Raw genomic sequence first — 24,902 nt, forward strand, 5'->3', positions numbered from 1 at the left:
AGAGCTCGCCGCAGCCAGGCGGGCCAGGTAAGGAGTCTCACCTGCACCCAAAGGGCGCCGGGGCACGCGGTCCCACACTGCGCGGAGGAACCAACCGCAGGCGCCAGCTGCCCAGGTGGGTGTGGCCTCCGCGGTGGCCCCGCCCCCTCGGGCGCGTCGCGCGGGGCGGCACGGGCGGGGCGAGGGAACAGGCAAGAAAGGCGGGGAGCGGGCGGTGTGGGTGTGCTCGTGCCCGCGCGCTGGCGTGTGGGCGGCGGCGCGCCCGTGCGCGCGCAGGGGAGCGGCCAGCGCCGGCGGCCGTTGTGGGGTTCGACTGGAGGGGCGGGGGAGTCACCTGCGAGCGGCTGCGCCGGCCGGCCGCCCGTCCGTCCTTCGCGTCTGGATCTGGCCGGCTGCGCGCGGTCGCGGCCGCGCACACCCTGGGAGGCCGGGGCGGGGAGCCGGCAGAGTCCGCGCCCGGCGCCTGGGACGAGGAGCAGTCGGACTTTCGCCGCCGCCCGCGCCTGGCCGGGTAGGTGAAGCCCGGGTTGGTTGTCCGCCGGCCCCTGGCGGGCCGGGAGAGGAGAAGCGAAACTTTCCGGGCGCTTCCCCTCGCGGTCCCTGGCCGTCGGCGGCGCGGGGAGGTGTCGTCGTCGCGGGCGGCGGCGGCGGACGCCATGTTGGGGTCTGTGAGAAACGGGGCGCTCCCGGGCCGCTCCCCTCGCGCTGGGGTCGGCCGGCGCCCGCCCGCAGGACGCGGCTGCCGCCGCCGGCAGGCTGCGGGGCCGCCCGGGGGTCCGCGCTCCGCGGGGCGGGGCCGGGCGGACGCGGGAAGGGGGCCCCGAGGTCGGGCGAGAAGTTGCGGGGCGTGAGGAGTAGGGATCCAGTCGTGGCCGGTGGCGTCTTAGGGCCCCAGCATCTCTCTGTCCAGAAAGTTTGCGAAGTCTGGGCGTCAGAGACGTTGTAACTCGAATAGCATATATTTATGTGACTTGGGGCAAAAAATGGCACCGTAGAATTTGCTCGGATAGGCGATGGCTCTTACACATTATTCATTTTGGAGTCTTTTGAAGTTTCATGGTCTTTTGCCGAATTTATTTTTCCTTTTTAAAATCTTTTTGAAGGCCGAGAGCTTGCTGCTCCCGTGGCCTGAAGACCCTGTGTGCTTGTGCACCACAGCAGTCGCTTGTGTGCGCGAGGGAAGGGGGTAGGGTTACGGGGACGGAGAACTGAGCCTTTCTCTGTGATTCACGGACTCGCCAAGTGTGGAAGTTTTTAAATGCCTTCTTTGTTGTGTTTTAGTACGTTACTGAAGAGACTCATTAAAGAAAGATTTAGACACGAACGTTGACTGAGGGACTTAAAGGTGTGTGTTGTTTTCTTAACAATAAGGTGAAGTGATCTTGACATTGCGAAATTTTTTTCCGCTCCCTTCGGATCCTTGAAGGTGCGTGCCTACCATGTTTTGAGCATTTACCTTTTTCTGTACTCTGGTAGCTCATGGGATCCTCAGGTTGATTCACAATTAACGAAGGCTTCTATTTTTATCTGTTCGGGTCCTGACAGCGCTGGAGAGGTGAAGAGTATTAAGTTACTTATTTGGAAAGCACATAGAATCGCCTCAAAAAGTAAAACTGATATACTGACCAAGGCATCGAAAAAGGTTCAACTTGAGTTACCCCAGTAAATGAATGTATATTACTATTTTTAAGTAAAGACATCTTCGCTTTAAAATTCTGTTAAATGAACTGAAAGGACTCTTAACCACAAATAAGGTCAACTCTAAAACATGTTTTGGAGAATTTCTCTTCTTAATCTACAGGTAAAAATATAGGTTTTGCTCAGATTTGATTGCTAATTTCCTTAAATTCTTAAAAAAAAATTCTTTTTGCTTCATTGTCAAGTAAATGCCATTATATATGTTTGTTTTTCTGGGTGAAGAGTTCTCTAGAAATGAGGTGACAGCTAACTTCACAAATCTAGCAGGCAAGCTGGTATTTAGCTGAGCTCTTATGACTCGGAAGCCTTCTCATTTTTCTTATAGCTAACTGTGTAGGATACATAACTCATTCCTGTGGAGCAGTCTCTGTCCACCTTGTTTGCTTTGTCTTTGCTGCTCTTTCCATCTTTAATTTTGTTCCTCAGTCTACTTATCTCCTAGAGAGCTGATTTACAAGGGTTCTTGTACTGAAATTTTTCCCCTTAAAAATACTCACTTAAGCTAACTGTACTCTTTGAAAAGCCTTTTCTGCCCTGTTCTCCTTATCCCACCCCCTTTGTCTCCCCAGGAATTGGTTCGCTTCTCCCATGGCATCTCCATACATATTACGTTGACCTGCCGTGGCACCCCCTTGACAGCAGACGTTGCATGGGGTCTGATTTGCCTCTCCCTCCCCAGTGTGCAGAGAACATAGCAGATGCTCAGGAAAGGTTTGAATGGATGAGTACACATATGCTCCTTGTAAATATACTTATTGAATTTCTTACTAAAAATTGCAGTTTCGATGGGCATAGTACTTAAATCTTCTCGAATCCTTTTTTTTTTAATTTTACATTGGTAACTCAATAAGTTTTGGCCTGGGGATACAGAACTTGCATGTTTATGAAATTTACAAGTAGATAATGGACTGAAGTATAATCAACAAAGCAGCAGCAGCCCTGGTTCAACAAAAGGATAATCATAATTTTAAAGTGCAATTGAATTTATTTTCACTGGAGGGAGATAGAGTTAATGCCTGAAAATTTTGAAGGTCGTGTTTATACATTTAAGCTCTTTGATAGAGCAAATCTCATTTCTTTATCAATTATTGTTTTGTCAGAATTCTCTTAGAATTTTGTTTTAGAATGCCTCGCTTAATGGAAAGCATATAGAAATTGCTTTTCTATTGATAAGTTTATCTTTGAGAACCAGCTTTGTACACAAGCTGCATGTTTCATAGCAATGTGCATGTTGGCGTAACCAAATAAAATATACTTCATAGATATGCTTTCAGAGGGCTGTTTTAAGTTGCAAGACCTCTCTAGGTGAAGGTGTTCTGTAATTCTGTAACAAAATTATTGTAGAATTTAGGGTTAATTCCCTGCCCAAGATGACTTTCTCTTCAGTCAATCTATAAACCACAGACTGGTGTGCGCAATTTGGGAGGTCCTGAGAAGAGAAGGCATTCAAGAAGTTGCTATGAGTGCTCGAGAAAGCAAGTTGCATGTAGGGTGGACTGGAACAAAAAAAAGCAATTCTGAATCCTAGTTCTGCTCCTTATTAGCTTGTGACTCTTGAACAAGTTTCTTCACTTCTGTAAGCTTCACTGGACTCATTTGTGAAATGGGCACAGAAATATTTGCCTCATAGTGTTGTGAGGATTTACTAAGCTGTTTGTGGAAGTGCCTGGTGCATGATATTCATATTCAGTAAGTTATATTAACAAATGAACAGAGTGGCAGTGAATTATATAGAATCATAGAATTTTAAAATTTTAAAAGGGAAGCAACTTTTAGAAATACCTAGTTTGGTTCTCAACCTTGGCTACACATTATAATTCCCTGAGGAGCTTTTTAAAAGTACTGATGCCTGAACACTACCCTAGAACAAATAAATGAGAATTACTGGGTTTGGGGTCAAAGCATAGGTAGTTTTGCCTGTTTTTTTTTTTTTTTTTTAAGCTAAGCACTCATGATTTTAATGTTCAGTGGGGATTGAGAACCATTAATTCAATCTCCCATTTCCTTATTCTCTTCATTTTGTGGTTGAAGAAAGTGCAGAGAGAGGTTAAGTGCCAGCTGAATTCCTATCAGTCAGGCTAGAAAGGATGTGTTTGCAGTGCAGGAAAGCGAAGTGCATAGAGGTTAAAGTAACGCTTAGATTCGTTTCAGACCAGAAAGGCCGAATTTGGAACTGTAGTTCACTAACTCTCTGACCTTCACCTCCACTCTACATCAAAACCTACGTGGATGACGATGTTCTTTAACCTCGTTGTCATTCAGAACTACCTCAAGTCTTAACCACTGTGGCCAGGGATGGTGATTCAAGGGCCTGTTTTTCTATTTTCTATTTTTCATTATACCTGATGAACCAGCTTTTTGTCCTCATTACCACCTCCAGTCCCTCCCAGGCTGTTAGTTTCCTTCCTTCTTGCCAATCCTGAACTCTAGTTCATATTCCGTGAACTCGCTAGTGCTGCATATGGGCCTCCTCTCCTTGACCTTTGCTGTGCATAGCTGGTCAACTTGTAAATATCACCATTTACTTTTTCTACTTCTGTCCCTGCCCAGCACCCCTGAAAAGAGTCACAGCTGTGGTGACTGTTAAATATTTGTTTTCCAGCTGCCTGAGTACTAGTTGCTTTCTAATCCTTTTCCCATCCCAAAATGAGTTGACTCATTTTCTCTATTGTTTTTTCACTCTATTCAGGTTGCTAACCTCAATCTTGAAATGCTTGACTCTTAGCAGATGACCTTGCTTCCTTCTAAAATGATTAAGATTTTATGATGTGAATTTTCTATTTTCTTCTTTGCGTCAGTTTTTTCATCTTTTTTTTTCTTTCCATTTTCGTAAGTGAAACTGCCTTTAATTCTTTATAGTTGTTTCATTTAAACAATACTTGGGGAAAAACCAAAAAGATTTTTGTATTCTTTGTTCATATTTTTATTAATTGTGTCTGTAACTTTATATTTACTTATTAAATTTATATTTTTCTAAACTTTCTTTGCATTTTATCACTTAATTAAAAAGCTTTTTTCTTTGTCTGTGAGAGACTGTGTGTTCACAGAAAATAATTTAGGCGGTATCAAACTATTTTACCCTAGTACTTGAGAGACAGCCGGTACTCAATTTTTGGTGTGTATCTTTCCAGATTTTTTAAAAAAAAGTTTATATTGTGTGTGCTATTTAGAAACCTTTTTTTTTTTAAGATTTTATTGGCTTTATTTATTTATTTATTTTTGAGAAAGATTGGCCCTGAGCTAACACCTGTTGCCAATCTTTTTTTTTTTTTCTTTTTTCTCCCCGAAGCCCCCAGTACATAGTTGTATATCCTAATTGTATGTCCTTCTAGTTCTTCATGTGGGATGCCGCCTCAACATGGCTTGATGAATGATGAGTAGGTCCTCGCCCAGGATCTGAACCGGTGAACCCCGGGCCGCCGAAGTGGAACTCGTGAACTTAACCGCTGCACACTGGGCCAGCCCTAGAAACCTTTTTTTAATAAATACCTTTTTAACAATTTTCCATATTAAATATTAATCTTTCTTCTCTCAAAAAGTGTCTAAAAATCCATTATATGGTTATGCCATAATTTATTTAACCAATCTCCTGTTGTTGACCATTTAAGTTGTTTCTGGCTTTTCAACATTGTAGACAAAGCTACAGTCTGTATGTCAACAACTTTGTACACTGGTCTAATTATTTTTTGCATATATTCTTGGAAATAGAATTGTGCAAAACTTTCTGAAGTGCTGATATTGCCAAAATGGCATTTAGAAAAGTTCTTTTCCCTCAAGAATATTAGTGCCCATTTCCCCCACATCTTAGAGAGGTGAATGGTACATTATTTTAATTTTAACTTTTTTGATTAGCACTGAGAGCCAGCATTTTTCTATTTACTGGTCATTTTCATATGTTCTTTTGGAAATTGCCATTTGTATCATATTTATCTTTTAGGATATTTTCCTTTTTTCTTATTGATTTACAGGAGCCCTTTATATATTAAAAATGTTGGCCCTTTATCATATGTTGCAAGTATTCTTTTTAACTTTAATGCTTTTTTCCCCTCAGTGTTGAAGTTTAAAAATTTTATGTAGTAAGATGTTTTCTTTTATGATGTTTGGCTTTTTCATTTTATATTAACCATTCCTCTCTGTGACTAGAAATTTAGTTTCTATTTTTCACTATTTAAAGCCAGAGAGAAAACTTATTGTATACAGTATCCCACGCGCACCCCCCCGCCATAGTTTATTTCTTGGGATAAATTTCTGTGGTTAAAAATTCCAGGGTCAAAGGTCAGTGCTTTCTGAAATATTTTATTATTTTTACATTACCATTAGTCCTCAGTTTTTCCATGTTTCACTGCTTATTGTGACCATTTGGCTCAATAAGGTTGTGTTGTTTAGTCTCTGAGACTTGTGAAATGTGTGAAAGCATGTTGAAAAGGTGCTGTGTGCTCTCTCCTCTGCCCTTCTTTCTTCTCTTGCTTCTCCTCCTCTTTCTAAATTAGATGTTCCTTGAAGTTGAGTCCTCTGCCTTCCTCTCTCTTCCACAGCATCAACCAGCATCTCTACATTGATGACGACTCAATCTCTTTCTAACCGGGAGCGCCCTGCTCATCCTTGTATTTCTCTTTGTCTGACAGATGTTTGTCTTGTAGATACCCTGAAGGTACTTCAAGATAAATGTGTCCCAAACCAGTTTCTTCTTCCTCCTGAAACAAAACTAGCATCTGCCCAGTGGCTTATGGGTAAACTTGTGAAGTCATCTTACACTTTAACTTTTCAGCCACATATTCAGTTCATTCCTAAATCCTATCTGCTGTACCTCAGTCATCTCTCTTATTTCTGTCTTCCCCTTTTATTTCTGCTGTCATTTATTGTCGCTCAGGCTTTTGTTACCTTTCACTTAGAGACTATTGTAATACCCTTCTGACTTGTTTTTTTGCCTTCAATCTTGCTTCTTCAATAGTCTCTCCAGTTCATCCTGTATACTGCTTCTGTATACTGATTAATATTTTCCTGTTTAAAAGACTTTGTCTTCCCATTGCCTGTATAATAAAGTCTGAACTCTTCAATCTGATGCTTATTGTCCTTTGCAGATTTCTGTTCTAGCGCCATACTTTCTCCTGGCCCTACCTCTTCCAGCCTGGGCTCAACTGTTTCCTCTCTGAGGAATATATTTATACACTATCATCCCCTTTCTTTCTCCCTCTCCCCCAAATAGTTTGACCAACTACTTTTGCTTTAAGGCCCAGCTTGAATTTCTAGTCATTTAAGAGTTGTTCCTAGATGTTCCCCCTGGTAAAAATTACCTCCCAACTAAACTTTTTGGCCCTAGCCTTCATCACTCTTTTTATTTTTTCAAACAAACAAAAAAAAACATGTGTTTTGGTTTGTTTTTCTCTGTTCATTTAGACCTCGAGTCTGCACATTTGAGTTAATCATATTCCTTAGTCCCTAGCACATTACGTGGGTACCAAACCTTTTTCTGGTTTTGTTTTGTTTTTTGCTTCCTTATTAATAACTCCCATCATCCTCTTTCCTGTAGAAACACGCTCAAATGTGTAATACATGAATTATATAGACTTGGGAATATGGCTGTCTTTATCCTCTTTCTCCTTCATAAAGATTGTTAGTTTTGAGTACTTCTATCTTTTAATACTACTTTGTACAGAGTAAGTGGTCAATAAATGTTCGCTACTTGAAATTCATTGAAAATTATTATTGGTTTTACTAACTTCCATATTTCTTAGTCTGAAAACCTAGGGATTTAATTTCAGCTTTACACTGCTACAGTAGTTAGTCAGTCATGACGATTCTGAATCTGATCTAGCCTTTCTTTTCCTGTTGCAAACTTCAGACTCGCATGAACTTTCCCCCCGTAACAATTATCTTGCAATAATTTTTCACCAGGGTTCTGCTTTCAGTCTCTCCCTTCTCAGTTTATCTTTTGTTGTTTCCACAGTTATCTAAGAAAAATCCAGATCAAATCCTAGAAAAATCCAGATCAAATCAGGCCATTTCTTCCAAAAGCTTTAGAAAGAACTTTCAGGAACCAACAAGATCTCTTGTCTTATTTTTTCTCCTGTTTTTCTACTAAATAACTCCCTCTAGCTTCTGCTGCAGCTGTACATGTCCTTTTTTTTACACATTTTTACTTGCAGAGCTTTGTGCCTTTACTTAGCATTTTTTGCCATTTGAAGTTCCACTTACTGTTCAGAACCTGTTTCAAGTGTTCAAATGTTATGTTCTCCAAGCCATGCCTTCATTCTTTCCGTTTTTGCTTCCTTACCACTTGGTTAATATTTTTATTATACTGCTTATTCCATTGTGCTTTGTATTTAAACCTTGTGGTACATGTCTTAATTCCCAGTGTCTGGTTCCTTCTTTTTTCCTCTAACACAAAGCATAAAGCCTTGAGTGTAGTGAGCAGATTGTAACTGCTTTGAAAAATACTAAAGAGAATTTGTTAGGGATGTGATGGGGTAGCCAGTTGCACAGAGTATTTTAGTTGAGCTTTACCAGCTTTATTTTTCAAATATTATACGGTGTTTCTTTACAGCTGTCAGCACTGTACAGCTGCCCCTGTACAAACACTTTTTGAAATGATGCAGTTCTTTATCTGAATTTTGTTGATGATGAAAATATGCGCACATCATCATTTTTTATTTGCTAACTAAACAGCTGTGCGTTTTGGCAAGAGAAGAAGAAATCATTTTTATATATTATCATGAGATTGAAATTTTTTTAAAAACAAGATCTGCCATGCTCAATACTTAAAATTCATCATTAGATACTATAGTTAAATGGACCAGAACATTTGCTTGTAAATTTAAAATCTCTGGGGCTGGTGAAGCCGTTGATATGTGGGGCGTGGTTCCTGTTTTCTGTGAAAATTAGTTATAGACATCAAAAACGAAGTCTTTGATTTTTGTCGAACTCCACGTCAAGAAGCTGTTGCCACTTTTAACTGCTGGTCATATTTAACTCAGTGTATATTGATAGTTTGTATTTGCAAGCATTTTTGTAGGTGCTGTTGGGAATACAAAGATAATTTTCTTGTTTTCAGGAACCTCCAGATCTGTTGGGGATTAGCAGATACACAAATCTTCATAAAACATAATAGAACGTAAGTGCATTAAAGTGGTACAGATAAAACAGAATGAGGATTTAAAGGTGAAACAGTAGCTGGCTGTGAGGCTGCTGAACTGACTGCATCTTGAAGGACTGGTAAGATTTCAGAATAGCAAGGGAGGGGAGGACATATTGAGCTCAGAGGTAGCGGAGGAAGCCTAGAGCATATTCTGGGAATACCTAGTAGTCTTGTTTGACTATAACAAAGAGAACATATGGAAAGAGGTAAAGCTGGAAAGATAGATTGGAACAGGCTGGGGCTTGACTGTAAAGGTCTTTGAATACTAGGTTAAGGATTTTGGGTTTAATTCAATTAGCCAGAGAACCTTTGGTTTTTGAATAAAGAATTATCTGATCATAGCAGTAGTTAAAGAATGCAGTCATATGTTGCTTAATGATGGGGATAACTTCTGAGAAATGCATCGTTAGGCGATTTCATAGTTGTGCGAACATCATAGAGTGTACTTATACAAACCTAGATAGTATAGCCTACTACACACCTAGGCTATATGATACTAATTTTATGGGACCACCGTCCTATATGTGGTTCATTGTTGACTGTATTGATCTTGCCTTATGTGTTATGGTTTAAATGCTAGTTAAAGACTGGAGAGAGGACTTGTTTAAAAGTTGAGGTCCATATTCTTCCCCTCTCTCCTACCTTTCTAAAGACCTTTTGTAACTCCCAGTGTGGCTGTTCTGGTTTTCCAAATTAATTTTCTAACTATGGCTTAGTTGTTCTTGTATACCATAGTGAGTTTCTCTATCAAGCCTAACCTGTTTGAAACTGTTAGTACTGGCACCCTAAATTAGTCACAACTTTAGTTTTCACTTCCCTTTAGTATTTGAAGAATCATTTTGAGCATATTTTATACTTATTACCATGTGTTTTAAATTTTTTTTCTTATTTTATCAGTGGCTTTCCCCAAATACATAATAAGGTCCACATGAGTGAAATAGTTCTAGAATATTTATTTCTGAAGGTAGCAAAGTATAATGGAGAGAACATTTTTACAAAAACTAGCTGTGAGACCATGGGAAAATTGCTTAACTAGTCCATGACTTAATTTACTTTTTTGTAAAATGGATGTAATTATCACTTAACAAAATTGAGATTGTTAAACAAAATAGTAAAATGTGGACATGCCTAGCACATGTGTAGGTGTTGAGTAGATGTTTTTTCTTTTTTCATTTCTTGGCTAAGACTACATAGTAACGCATTTGAGTCTGCTGTTCAGTAATAGGCATATTTGGTGCCTAGGAGAGACTTTAAAAAAATTACTATGGCTTCTCTCTAAATGTGATGCAAAATTTTGAAGTTTCAATTCTTCTCAATCCAGCTTTACATGGGTTTAAAATTAAAACATTAAAGCTTCTTCCTTTTTTTTTTCTACCTAAGAAATAAACTTGTTTCTTTTATCACTACTGATTTCTACAATACATATTGAGTAGTTGGTTTGCCACAGTGCCAGAAATCCTACTGGAAAGGGGAGGAAAAGACTTTGTCTCTTCTTGTTGATGGAATAAGTAAAGTTTACTAAAACTTCAAATTTAATTTGCTAAATTTTCCAGTAGTTTTTCTTTTCTTTATCATCCTAATATTTTATTGAAAGTCTTACCTAGAATTCCCTGATGATTGTTGTGCTTACTAAACTATAAAACTTTTGAAGTTAAGAACTGTCTTGTCCTTTGCATATGGTGGGCACTCAGAATAATTGCTCGTTTGACTTAGGTGGTTTAGGAGAGGGAGTGGTTTGCTCTGATACTTAGACATTTGCCCAGGGAGGATGGACCTCTGAGAGCTTGTTGCCTTTTGCTTTTACCTTTTCTTTCTCCACGTTCCTGTTTGTCTCTCTCTTTCCTTTTACATTTTGTAAAATCTCAATTCAGCAGTAACACAGATTTTAAAATCTTGATTGATACTAAGACAGTCAAAACTTTGATCAAAAATTAGTTTATAGGCAAGTGAGGCTTGCAGTAAACCAGAAATATGGCCCATTTACTATCAAAGTTCATTATTTTGAGGACAAAAAGGGCTTTGCAGATTATTTTATGCAAGGTGGTGGCTGCTGCTGCTGCTTTTTTTTAGAGCAGATAAGTAATCTCTGTAAAATCTCTCATTCACTGCCTGAGCTGAGATTAGAATCCAGGTCCTTTTGGTTCATGGTTCATTGGTTTTTCCAGTATAACGCACAGTTGAATACTGAAGCTCACTGATATCAGATGTCATGGTTACGTGTAAGAAATTAATTACACGATTTTTCATTTTAAACTCACTTGAAAGGATGAGGTAAGAAGTATTGATTTTCAGTAAGAAGAACTGGGCCATGGTATTCTGTGACAATTGGGCTCTCTTCTCAATTGTAAATAGTATTCTGTCTCTTTTTTTAAAAGAGTTTTTCCCTCTTCTAATATTACGTTTTTAACAGGTGGTAGACACTCCACTGAAGAACATACTACTTTAGAAACAAGATGTTACCAAAAGACTAGGGTGTAGCTTGCACGGTTCAATGCAGTGCTTGTCTACAGTTGTGAAGGAGATGACTTGAAACTTTTGGATTGTTTAATTTTTTTCAATTGGTGTATAAAGCTGGCTTCCTGAAAGTTAAGAGAGTTTTTTTTGGTATGTTTTTACTATAGTTCTTACATTTTTAACTATGAATTAGGGCTGCTAGACACTATTTGCTGGACAAGACGACGAAGTCAGTTGGAAACCTGTTGGAATTTATGAGTTCTGTGAAAAAAACAAAACACAGAAATATCAGTAGTAGTAAGTAGTTAGGAAATATAATGTACAAAGAGATTAAATTCAGATTCAGAATAGCAACAAAAAGTATAAAATACCTGGGAAGCTACTTCAGAAATGTAACAATCTTGTGAGAAGAAACCTATAAAATAACTGGGGCACAAAAGATTTGAGACCTTGGAAAGAGAGTCTATCAGCTTGGCTAGGAATACTCAAAACTATAAAGATGTTAATTTATTCCAAATTAATTTATGGGTGTAATATGAGTTCCATCAAAATTTCAGTGGATTTGTCTTTATTCTTCCACTTATTTATTGTAATTGAAAAATGGTTTTGAATCTTAGTTGCACATTAGAATTACCTGGGGAGCTTTAAAATATTCCAGTTCCCAGGGACCAGCCCTGTGTCGTAGTGGTTGGTTTCACATGCTTCACTTCTGTGGCCTGGGGTTCGCAGGTTTGGATCCCGGCTGCGTACCTGTGCACTGCTCATCAAGCCATGATGCGGCGGCATCCAGATGTACAAAGTGGAAGAGGGTGGGCCTGGATGTTGGCTCAGAGCCAATCTTCCTCAGCAAAAAAAATTAAATAAATAAATAAATATTCCAGTGCCCAGGCCATACTCGACATTCCCCGGACCAATAAAATCAGAATATCTGGGAGAGGGATCTAGGTAGACATTTCAGAACTATTAGACAAGTCAGAAGATGACGGGAAAGAAACAGCAACACTTAAACTAACAATAATAGTGAATCATTGTAAGTACAAGTGAAATCTCAGACATCATCAGTCTTCAGATGATGACTTTTAGATGTTTGTTTTTTTTTTTTTTTTTTTGTGAGGAGATCAGCCCTGAGCTAACATCCGCCAATCCTCCTCTTTTTTTGCTGAGGAAGACGGCCCTGGGCTAACATCCGTGCCCATCTTACTCCACTTTATATGGGACGCCGCCACAGCATGGCTTACCAAGCAGTGCGTCGGTGCGCGCCCGGGATCCGAACCAGCGAACCCCGGGCCGCCGCCGCGGAGCGCGCGCACCTAACCGCTTGCGCCACCGGGCTGGCCCCGACTTTTAGATGTTTACTCATTAATTCTGAGTTTGAGAAAACAATATTCCTAAAGACAAAAATGGAAATATTACAGATTTGTGCATGATAACTTATGAGTGGTTTGTTGCATTATTCAAAGGACGCTGCTATTTTGGATATATATATACCTTCAATACCAGCGAAATACGGAATAAGAAATTTGCTGTATTTAAATTTTTATAAAGATTCCTCTTAAAGTTATTGGTTTTTTTTTTTTTTTACTGTCCCCTTATTTCTGTGAATTAGTCATAAAATGGCTTAAAATATTAAAAATAAATGAAAAGGGTATTTTGGACCCAGATAGTAAATTGGGATGACTATTTTTTTCTGGTGTACTGAAGGTTAAAGCTCCCCTGTGATTCCAGTGTGCAGCTAAGGTTGAGAACTGTCCTTCATCTGGACAAGTAAACAGATTAGGTAAATCATTTTTGAAAAGTTAAGTAATGGGGGATAGTCCAGACTAGTTCTACCAGATGCTTGATACTGACACAAGAATTACAAAACAGATTAATGGGGTAGACCAGACAGCCCAAAAGCAGATTTTAGAATATATAAAAATTTAATATGGTAAAGAGAGTGTTATAAGTCAGTAGATTAGATAATTAATAAGAGCTAACCACTTGCTGACTACTTGCTAAACATTTTATATGCATTTCTCATTTAATCCTCCCCCTGACATAGCTGCTGCTATGATTCCCATTTACAAGTGAAGAAACCTGAGGCCACACAGTAGCTGGTGATTCTGGAACAGTTATCTCTTTTAGAATGCAAATAGTTGAAAAGAAGAAAGGAATTTTTACCTGTGCCAGAATAATTCAAGTGGATAAAAGAATTAAATGTAAAATTCATGTCGTAAAACATAGATAATAAATAGGTGTATCTGATATCTGGTTAAGGGAAGCTTAGGAGTCGTGGAAGAAATCACAAAGGAAAAGATCTGTAAGTTTAACTTCTTAAGAAAGAAAACTGCTTCTATGTCAAACACCATAAACTAAATTATAGATTAATATACTAGGAAAAGCAAAGAAGTAAATGGGTTAATAGCCTTTATGTGTAAAACACTCATACAGATTAATAACCCCTAAGTATATGGACTTAGAAATACAAGTGGTTAATAAACACATTAGAAAGTGGTTGACCTCGCTAGGTAGCTATGAAATAAAACATTCAATTAAATTAAGAGAGTACTATTCTTTCCTGTCTTAGGACCTTTGTCCATAGTATTAATTCCTTTGCATGACTGACTCTTTATCCTTTAAGACCCAGCGTATAGCACCACTTCAGGGAGGCTGTTTTGAACTACTCAATAAGTGACTTTTTCCCTGTATCTTAGCATCCTACCGATTTCCTTCTTTGCACTTCACCTTTCGGAAAACCACCTGTTTGTTTACTTACTTGTTGTCTTTGTCTTCCACTAGATTCTAAGCTCTGAGAGGAAAAAAAACGTGGTGTCTAGAAAGTGTTCAATAAATAATTGCTGAATGGATAAATGATGAATAAAAGAGAAGTGAATGAATTGGATAAAATGAGATACCCTTTTTAAAATCTATCCTGTTTGTTGAAATTTTTTAAGAAAAATACTCTGTGAGACAAGATGGGATGGGTACAGTCATTGTGCTGCCTGGTAAATTGGTGTTACCTTTCAGAGTGGAAATTTTGTAAAAGGTAGCAAGAGCCTTCAACATTCATGCCTTTGACCCAGTAATTTTACTTCTTGGAATCTGTCCTAAAGAAGTCATCTCTGCCAGAGGATGGGCAAGTTTTCTTCCTAGCTCTTCCTATAGTCACTGGTATTCCTTCTTAGAACAGGAGACAGCAGTCCAATTTGGCCACGTTTTATAGCTGTCTTTGGCTTCCCCTTTCTGCGCCCCTCAGTGAGTAAGATGTGCGAAGGGCTCAGTCCTTGGCTAGGTCTGGTAATCTTGTATTCTAATACTCGCACAAAAGTCATCTGAGAGTTCATGCTACTTGGGGAACCTCAATGTGCTGTGGGTAAATTTGGATTTGGGCTGTGGGGGAAGGCAGAGAGGCCCCGCTTAGCCTCTGAGCCAAAGGATGGTGCACTAATCGAGTTTACCAAAGAACCTTGCTCTGGAGTATCTAGCAGTCATCCAGATAAGAGTGGTACTTTGATTTCCCTTTGCATTCTCCTCATCCCCTGCTGTCTCCTCCTCAACCATCTTTTTCGTGTGTGTGTGTGTGTGTGTGTGTGTGTGTGTGTGTGTGTGTATAGGGCATTTGTGTATTCCTGGGTTTTCTAGCTCAGTGCTTTCCTTCTTTTTCATGTCAGACACATACAGAAAATATTGCAGGACCAACAGGGATAATGGAAGGTGCTGCTTAAGGCCAAAGGCTTAATCTTCATGCTCATTGTTTCTAAAATATAGGTCACAAACCATTAGTGAAATCAATCAGGTGGGCTGCAACTATCATTAAAATAAATGAAGATAATAGAATACATTATTCATAGTTGAAAGAATTATATGAGTATGTGTTTGTAACCTTGCCGTATGAGATGTATTTCTTATGTGGGTCACTGTCAAACTTTGAAAGCTATTTGTTCTAGCCAAATACCGGTTGATAATGCCCCAAACTTCTTTTATGTTGCATCATTCTTAAATAGGGGGACAGATTTATGAACAGAGATTCAGGCTTAATATATTGCAAAATTGAAACAATGAAACATTATCAGGAGACTGCCTAAATAAATCATGATGACCTATCCTTTCAGGTTTGCTCGGGTTAGTATTTTCTTATCTTTCTACAGTATTTGTGGGTTTGTAGTGAATGTCCAGAGGTTAGCCATAGCTTTCTTAGTTCTTATAGAGTCAGTGGAGACTTAAGGAATAATTAGTGTACCATAATATGCTGGTTAGAGCACAGAGGACTTGGGTTTAAGCCCCAGTTCTCTGACAGCCTTGGGCAGGGTACTTAACTCCTTTATGTCTGTTTACTCATCTATAAAATGGCGATAATAATGCGTATCTATTATAAGTTTGCCCTGAGTAGGAAATGCAGTAAGGTGTGCACAGTGCTCAGCTCGGTGCTTGGGCTCCCAGTGAGTAGAGTTAATTCCAGGCTGTTTGCCTCTTACGTTATTGAATCTCTCTCTTTGTGCCTTAATTTCAAACTTCAGCTCACGTTTCAGCTATATTATTAGATGCTTCTTGGGGAGATAAAAACTTCTCTAGAAGTTTTGCTTCACAGGAGTTTGAGACAGTTAAAATCAGAAAATGATAAATGTGAAAAGCACCACTCAGGTTTGTGGTGGTATTAATTCCAGTAGTAGCAATAGTGGGAAACCTGTTTGCATTGCGTATGAGCTGATTAATAACTGGATGTCCAAATGAGTAGAATTGACAGTTGATTCAGATGGAATAAATAGATACTTTCACTTCTCTAAAAGTGCCAGCCTCTTTCCTGCCTCAGGACCTTTGCAGTTATTCCTTTTGCCTAGAATATTCTCCCTTGTCCCCACCCCTCATATTTGCATATCTAGTTCCTCCGTATCAGCTGAAACAATACCACTTTAGAAAGGCCTTCTCCGACCATCCAGTCCGAGGAGCTCTCAGTTGGCTTTTTAAAAATCACTCTAAAATATCGTAACATTAATTGCTTCTGGGTTCTTGATTTTGTTTTCTGTTTTCTCCCTCCCCAACTGGGGTGTAAGCCTTGAAGAGCAGGGACCTTGCCTGGGTTGTTGTTTATTTTTTTTCCTTCACTTAGATCACTGGCTAACAAAATAAATACTTGTTGACTGTTTGAATATAATGTAAAGTGTGAAAAATTATCCATAATTGTACTTCCCAGAGATAAATAATCTGTGTTGATACTATGGTATATAGTTTTCTAATTTTATTTTTTGGGCACGTGCTTACATATTTACAAGTGTCTGTGGTTATGCATTTACACCATATTTCATTGAGTCTAAAGATGAACATGTTTTACCGTATTTTATATCTCTGAAATTGGGATGTCATATAAACAGGTATGCCATGATTTAATTGGCAGCATTTTTCTTAGTGGCACCTAAAATGGGTATGTCTTAAAATCTGTAGCATCTTAGATTTGATGAAATGTGATATATATTTGAAACAAAAATGAGATTATGATGTTCAACTCTTTCCCCACCTAGGTATTTTGAGCATTTTCCCATATAACTATATTTAGATCTAACTCATTCTTAACAGATATCTAGTGTATTATTAGGGGTGTATCATAAATTGTTCAGGTAATTCCTCTTGGTGGACATTTGGAGCTTTTTCCAATTTTTTTTCTGTTACCGACTGTGCTGTGTTGAATATCCTTGTACATATCTTTATGCACTTGGGTCACATTTCTTCTTTTTTTGTGTGTGTGTGTGAGGAAGATCAGCCCTGAGCTAACATCTGCCAATCCTTCTCTTTTTTTTTGCTGAGGAGGACTGGCCCTGGGCTAACATCCGTGCCCATCGTCCTCTACTTTATATGGTACGCAGACACAGCATGGCTTGCCAAGCGGTGCGTCGGTGCGCTCCTGGGATCAGAACCAGCGAACCCCGGGCCACCGCAGCGGAGTGTGCGCACTTAACTGCTTGCGCCACCCGGCCGGCCCCTCAAATTTCTTTTGATTAAATACCTAGATCAGTGGGTACACATTTTCTGTGGTATATAAGGGTGTCTGTTTTCCTATATCCTCAGTAGTACTGCACCTTAGGAAATGTTTTAAATTTTTGTTAATCTGATAAGTGAAAAAATATCATATTGTTTTATTATCATTTTTTAAGTTATGAATGAGCATCTTTTCAAGTTTATTGGCTGTTTTTATTTCCTCTTCTGTGATGTACTTGTGCATAGGACAGTAGACCTTTAATGGGCTGGCACACTTGCCCTAATTAGAAAGAGAAGCCATCACAGTTTGGAGCTATGCATTATCATATTAATTCTTGGAAATAACTTTCAGGGCAGAGCCCACACTTGTGGAGGGCAAGAGGGCTTTAGAAGACCCAAGATTGGAGGAGAGACAGAATTCGAGAATTATCAGAATTATGTCCTTTATAATGGAGGCCAAGAAGGGCTACAGTATTATCAGTTCGTGAGCTGAATCCTGAAACTTCCACTATGTTGTTAGTCTTGGAACTTTAAATGCTCTTCTTCTCTTTACTGTGATTTGGTTATAGTATAGTAGTATTAGGTTAGTAGGTCTGAATTAGGGCACACCTCTGGGACTTGAGTGAAGTCAATATTGGATCTAGAGATTAAATCTGTAATCTTTTAAGATTAGATTAATATGAGTTTTTTGCACATTGCCAAAATGTTCTTGTCAACATTTTTGAGCACCTTTGCTATGCCACATGGTGTCAGTTTAAAGATAGATATCAAATGGTCTGTGCCTTTTAGGTTCCACTGCAGCCTGTGGAGGAGACAGAGTTCAGTGCTTTGGTAAGAGTGAAGCTAGAAGGTACATGGAATATGAAAAGCACAGAGGAAGGTGTTGAGTCTAATAGAGTTTAAAGAAGGCTTACTGAAATAGATATGATAACCTAAACTGAGTCTTGCAGGATGAGTAAGAGTTAGCCGGTAGGGTAGTAAGTAGTGAAGGATGCAACAGCGTGAGAGAAGACGTGGGTGGATGAAATGGACTGCAAGTAGTAGGGTATTCTTAGAATATAAAGTTTGAAGTGAAGAGTGACTTAGGATAAGTCTAGGGAGATAGACAAGAACCAGATAAGGAAGGGCCTTAAATGTCATGCTAAAGATTTTGTAGGTTAAGGGGAGGCGTTTTGAGTAAGGGCCTGATCAAATTTGCATTTGAGAGATCATTGCCTGAAGACAGCTTTGGGGGGCAAGACCAACAGTAAGGAGATGTGTCGGGAAACAGTTCTGGGTATTCCAGGTGAGAGAATTAAGGCCATTGCTCAGTAGTAATAGCTTATTGGAAAAATCATGGTCATTTCCCTTAATTTATATAATATTTGGCCCTCTTGTTCAGAATCCCTCTGAGATTAAATTTCATGGAACTGGGTTTATTATTTTGCAGAGATGACTTATATTCATTGTCCAATTGTTTGTTGTTCCTTTATGTCTGTAAGAAGTTTACACTTTTATAAATACCTGCTTAACTAGTGTGGTGCTATAATGTAAATGGTTAATAAGTGTTTTTGATGATTATAAAAATTAGGTGATGTTAGCCCTTATCGTATGCTTAGTGATTATCTTAGAGGTAAACTGTTTTGGAGCATTTTGCCTTTGGGTAAAAGTAATGACTTATTAGATTAAATTTAGGTTATATAGTTTCTTAATTTATATGAATTTATAATTTCTATGTGCTAATTGGTTTTTCCTTTTTTTTTTTTTTTAAGGCTATTAGCAAAAAAAGATGGTGGATCGCTTGGCAAACAGTGAAGCAAATACTAGACGTATAAATATAGTAGAACACTGTTTTGGAGCAGCTGGTCAACCCTTAACTATACCTGGACGGGTTCTTATTGGAGAAGGAGTATTGACTAAGTTGTGCAGAAAAAAGCCCAAAGCAAGGCAGTTTTTCTTATTTAATGATATTCTTGTGTATGGCAATATTGTCATCCAGAAGAAAAAATATAACAAACAACATATTATTCCCCTGGAAAATGTCACTATTGATTCCATCAAAGATGAGGGAGACTTGAGGAATGGATGGCTTATCAAGACACCAACTAAATCATTTGCAGTTTATGCTGCTACTGCCACCGAGAAATCAGAATGGATGAATCACATAAATAAATGTGTTACTGATTTACTCTCCAAAAGTGGGAAAACACCCAGTAATGAACATGCTGCTGTCTGGGTTCCTGACTCTGAGGCAACTGTATGTATGCGTTGTCAGAAAGCAAAATTCACACCTGTTAATCGTCGTCACCATTGCCGCAAATGTGGTTTTGTTGTCTGTGGGCCCTGCTCCGAAAAGAGATTTCTTCTTCCCAGCCAGTCCTCTAAGCCTGTGCGGATTTGTGACTTCTGCTATGACCTGCTTTCTAGTGGGGACATGGCCTCATGCCAGCCTACTAGATCAGACTCTTACAGTCAGCCACTGAAGTCTCCTTTAAATGATGTATCTGATGATGATGATGATGATGATAGCAGTGACTAAGGAAATATTTTGAAATATTTAATTGGGTGCGACTATCTAAAAAATCAGCTTTGAGGGGAATGTAAAATTCTGAGCGCTCTCACTTTTGCTCTAGCCATGAATTTGCCTGAGAAACTTTTAACCTATGTGCCTCAATATATTCTATAGAAAATAGGTCCTGTCATCGTCCCCCTCCCCACCAACTCCCCACTCTTCTACAGGGATAGACTATTGAAAATATATCAGATAAATATTTTGTTTCTTATTCTTGTTTAATTCTAGATTATTTTCTTGGAAGTTTGGGGAAAGATGTTTATTTAACAGATCATGTACTACATTGTTGTTTATTATATGTTCTGTTACGTGGAAAAACTGAGAGCAAAGAATGATGGAAAAAGGAGTGTAATGTGGTTAGTTAATAATATTGTTAGCTTTTTTTTAAACCTTCCTATCTAATGGTTAAGACACCAGTAACAAAAATATATGCTTTGGAAATCCTTTGTTTGGCTTTTTCGTATACCAAATGGTGCCTTATCACAGTAGCACTGTTACATGAAATAAGCCCCGACTTGCTCACTTTTCATTTTGTTTTAAAAATACACTGGTGCTCTTTGAGGTGATAAAATGAGTGTTGGTGAATGGATGTAATTGGAAAATACTTCTCATCCAATAGCTACCAAGTACTAAATTTAGAGGTTCTTCATTCTATATGAATATTTTCCATATAAAATAGTTGTGATTATATTTTGTTTTATACGTACCAAATTATAATTTGTCAATACATATTTTAAATAGGTTGTCATTATTAGGAATTTGGTTTGAAATTTATCAAATATAGAATGGTCATATTGCATTAATTTCTACTTTTAGTAAGACATTTGTAGATAAAAATTCATCTGATTTAATAATATTTCTAAAATGAAAAATCTTATAAAACCTTTGAAATTAAATAATCTCTTAAAACAAAAAAATCCCATAATAGAGCACAGATCTACTTAGGCTGAATATTTGGAAGAAATAATGTGTAAGAAAGGTCAAGACAGACCAGTTAAGTTTGACTAGACTTCATACCTGTAGAAGTGTTATCTATTTCAGTGTGAAACTATCTTGAATTTACAAATATAGTGTTATATTTTATAAAGTTTTGTAAAGTCCCAAACAATATTTCTATTTTTATAAAACAATTGTATGTTTAATCTGTTTCTGAAATCATTTTACAATCTATGGAAATAGAGTAGCAATTGATCTTTCTAAATTGTGATCTTTATTGAGTCAGTGTAGATTGCTTATGAGAAGTGGCAGTTTTTCACTCTTCGCTTCTGAGGCAGCCATTAGGTTGAAGGTATATTTATGATATAAAACGTGATGCATTTTGCACAACTCTCCATTTGTATGCTGCAAATAACTACAGTCTTTCAAATATGAAAAATCAGTCTAAAGTTTGTTTTAAATATTAAATTCTTTTGTTTTTAAATATTTAAATCTGAACATATTGCAAATGTCATAAGAGTTGATTCAGTAACTTGTGCTGGAGGGTTCTTTGGTTTGGTTAAGGCGTTAACTTTACTGTTAAATTGTGAAAGCTCCTGAGATATATAGATCTCCCTGTAGGAAATGTGAAAGAAAGGCACAGCAGGTTTTTTGTTTGTTTTAATATCAGATGGACATTTCTTTCTAAGCAATATATACATATAATCAATCAACATATCTGAAAAGGACCATGAAACCTGAGAAGTGCTAATGGAGACTTCCTGGTACATGGGAACCACGGGGATGTTCTGAGATATTTGCATTGTCAACCTCTATTGACTCTGTTTTTACAATAAAAAATATTTTACAACTCACCTTCTCTTTTGTGCATATCATGACTTGATTTTTTCCCCCTTGCTGAGGTAATGGAAGTGGTTAAGTGTGTTTTGCCTCATTCAGCAGCTGTGAGTGCCTTCTATGTGCCGGGCATTGTTCTAGGCACTGAGGGTAGAGCAGGGAACAAAATTCCCTCCTTTTCATGGAGTTTACACGCAAATAGAATCCAAAGTTGTGTTTCTTCCAGAATTTTTTAAACTTTTATAAATCTTCATTATAAGGAAACCTGCAATGATTTTGGTGCTGATTTCTCATGCCATTCCTATTGAATGAAGTTTACTTGGACTGTACTGGACCACCAATATACTGACCAGATTGGTAACTGTTGGTGTAAAGGGAGCAAGGTTTTGTAGACACCAAGGAAAAATAGTAAATTGAATATACCTTAATACAGGAATTCATGCCCCTGGGTCAAGTGCATAAAGTGGCCATAGTTAATATAAAGCATTTGTTTATATATCTTTGTCACCTTTATGATGAAGTTCTTATAAGTAGGTAGTATTAAATTGTGTAACTTAAGAGTCTTGAAAGGTCCCACTACTTGAGCTGCAATCTCCTTTCTCTTGGATATGCTAATTTTCTCAAATACACACGTTGTAGATTTAAAAATATGGTAACAACTACATATCCACAAGTATTAGATTGCAATACATTTTACGAGATAAAATTTAATAGTGAAGTCTAGGATGAAAATACATGAAATTGCATTTTAGTTCATTTTAAAGTCTTTTTTTTTTTTGAGGAAGATCAGCCCTGAGCTAACATCCATGCTAATCCTCCTCTTTTTGCTGAGGAAGACCAGCTCTGAGCTAACATCTGTTGCCAATCTTTTTTCTCCCGGAAGCCCCCAGTACGTAGTTGTATGTCCTAGTTGTAGGTCCTTCTAGTTCTATGTGGGACACTGCTTCAGTATGGCTTGTTGAGCAGTGAGTAGGTCTGTGCCCAGAATCCGAATCGGTGAACCCCAGCCTGCTGAAGTGGAACATGTGAACTTAACCGCTATGCCACCGGGCTGGCCCTGATTATGACTCTTGGTTATTGATAAACAGAATTAGAGTTGGGAACTGTTTCCTAATGAATTAGATAAATTCATTAGTGAATTTCCAGTCAAGTAAAATAGCAACGTGTTCATGTCAGCCTTTTCTTTCAAGTCTGTCAAAAACTATGCTTTTGGGAGCCAGTCCTAATGGCCTAATGGTTAAAGTTCAGTGCTCTCACTGCTTGGGTGGCCTGGGTTCTTTTCCTGGTCGCAGAACAACACCATCCGTCTGTCAGTTGCCATGCTGTGGTGGCAGCTCACATAGAAGAACTAGAACGACTTACAACTAGGATATACAACCATGCTCTGAGGCTTTGGGGAGAAAAAAAAAAAAAGTAAGATTGGCAACAGATGTTAGCTCAGGGTGAAGCCTGCAAAAAAAGAAAAAAAAATTATGCTTTTGGATCTCCTGCAGACAGGCTCAGAAAACAGAAACATTCTTCCATATGCTGAAGACATGGTTGGTGTTATTGGGAGCTGCCTTAATATAATTTGGATCTGTCGTCCAATTACAGTGGACGAGAAAGAATGACTCAAACTATTCTGACTTATAAATTATTACAAAAGTATTGGTAAAATTTTAAAGTTTCGATTTTTTGTATAGATCATGCTTTCTTATAGGAATATTCTAATCACTTTAAGAAACCAAAATTCCAGAGCTATTTAAGGCAAACTTTTTACTCCGTAAACATTTATTGAGCACTTTTAACGTGTCTACTACTGTTGGAAAGAACGACTTGGAACAGCAACTCATTCTTTCCTTGATTTTCGTGACTTTGATATTTTTAGAGATAGTGCACCAGTGATTTTGTAGAATGATCCTCAGTAGGAGTTTGTCTGACATTTTCTCATTAAATTCAGGTTATGCATCTGTGAAGCAGGAATATCACAGAAGTTATGATGTTTTCTCATCACATCAGCTGGTGCTCAATTTCAATTTGTCTTATTATTTATATTCACTTTGATCACTTGATTAAGGTGGTTTATCCCAGACTTTTTATTGTCAAGTTACTCTTTTTCTCTTTAAATATTTTGTGAGGTGGTATTTTGAAGACTATGTAGATATCATATTCCTCATCAAACTTTCATTTTATTCATTTCTTTTGATATTAGTAGGGACTCATGTTTTCTTAGTTTGGTGGTTCTCAGACTTCAGTGTTCATGAGAATCCCTTGGAAGGCTTGTTAAAACCACCCCGTCTCTAGAGTTCCTAATTCTGTAGGTCTAGAGTGGGACCTGAGACTGCATTTCTAACAAGTTTCTGGGTGATGCTGTTGCTGCTGGCCCAGGGGCCGTATTTTATTACCTGTTATTATCGTTTATTTTGATGCTCAAATTTTCCCTAATTTGGCCAGTGGCAGGCTGGCCTCTGTGGCCTATTGACAAATCTCCTTCATTATTTGAGCCCTTCTTTACTTTTTTGCTACATGATGTTCTAGATAATCTTGAACTTTCCCTGTCCCAACCCTAGAATTGACCATTTCTTCAAGGAGCCCTAGTTTCTTTTAGGGCAGAGTGGTGCTTAGAAGCCAAGATCTGGGCACAAAGTGTGCTTGTTGCTTTGGAGAAAGTACCACTCCCAGTCCCTTTCAGCAGACAAATCTGGAGAATATAGGCATGCACATACATATATATACACATTTATATCTAAACATCTGTATTTCTATATTGAAACTCGTGACTTCATACTGATACTTCCAATTCTAACCACACTGTAGGGTTCCTCTCTGACAGTGAAAAACTGGGTCTCATTAGCTTTAATATATTTAAATTATTCAATCAGTCTCTATGTATATAGGTTATCTCTCGTCACCCCTGCTGCCTCTCTCCCGTGTGAGATACCCCCTCACCCCACTCAGGCTCTGATGGTTCAAACCAGGCTGCTCCTATATGAATGCCCCCCTTATCCCACTTAGGCTCCAACACCCCATGCTGGGTCTTCCGCACAAGTGGATGTCCTTCTCATCCTGTTTGTTTTCAAATACCTCGTTCTGGGCTGCCCTCACATATGGATACTCTCCACACTTGGGCTCCAGCATTCAGCAATGGACCACCTTTGTGGGGATGCTCTCCTCACCCTGCCTAGCTCTGACACCCCACTCTGGGCCACCCACACAAAGAACACTTTACCCTGTTGGGTCTCTGACTCTCCTCATGGAGTCACTCCCATGCCTGAGCACCCTTCTCACCCTGCTTGAGATTTGACACCAGGCCTCAAGCCTTCCCCCTATGTGGATGCCCTCCTCACCATGCTTGGGATATAG

At 38.6% G+C, this 24,902-nt stretch overlaps 1 protein-coding gene and 1 long non-coding RNA gene across 11 annotated transcripts in view; one reads left to right on the forward strand and one right to left on the reverse strand.

Moving 5' to 3' along the window:
• The first annotated feature begins 293 nt into the window (after window positions 1–293).
• Window positions 294–21,577, forward strand: PLEKHF2 (pleckstrin homology and FYVE domain containing 2). 10 transcript variants are annotated; one of them, XM_058564654.1, is made up of 6 exons: window positions 294–511; window positions 1,282–1,426; window positions 1,546–1,801; window positions 2,268–2,440; window positions 8,750–8,809; window positions 18,988–21,577. In XM_058564654.1, the coding sequence occupies exon 6, from the start codon at window positions 19,005–19,007 to the stop codon at window positions 19,752–19,754; it is 750 nt and encodes a 249-aa protein (XP_058420637.1). In that variant the 5' UTR covers window positions 294–511; window positions 1,282–1,426; window positions 1,546–1,801; window positions 2,268–2,440; window positions 8,750–8,809; window positions 18,988–19,004; the 3' UTR covers window positions 19,755–21,577. The 10 variants fall into 10 exon arrangements, with proteins under 10 accessions (XP_058420637.1, XP_058420642.1, XP_058420641.1 ...); XM_058564659.1 differs by lacking the exon at window positions 8,750–8,809; XM_058564658.1 differs by lacking the exon at window positions 2,268–2,440.
• Window positions 11,595–24,902, reverse strand: part of LOC131419490 (uncharacterized) — a 43,323-nt gene continuing 30,015 nt past the window's right edge. The window contains exons 2-3 of the long non-coding RNA XR_009223266.1: window positions 11,922–12,125; window positions 11,595–11,713 (exon numbers count right to left, since the gene is read on the reverse strand). This is a non-coding gene — a long non-coding RNA (uncharacterized LOC131419490). The remainder of the gene's footprint in view (window positions 11,714–11,921; window positions 12,126–24,902) is intronic.

The sequence above is a fragment of the Diceros bicornis genome, chromosome 21, assembly GCF_020826845.1.
Source record: "Diceros bicornis minor isolate mBicDic1 chromosome 21, mDicBic1.mat.cur, whole genome shotgun sequence".
Classification (NCBI taxonomy): Eukaryota; Metazoa; Chordata; class Mammalia; order Perissodactyla; family Rhinocerotidae; genus Diceros; species Diceros bicornis.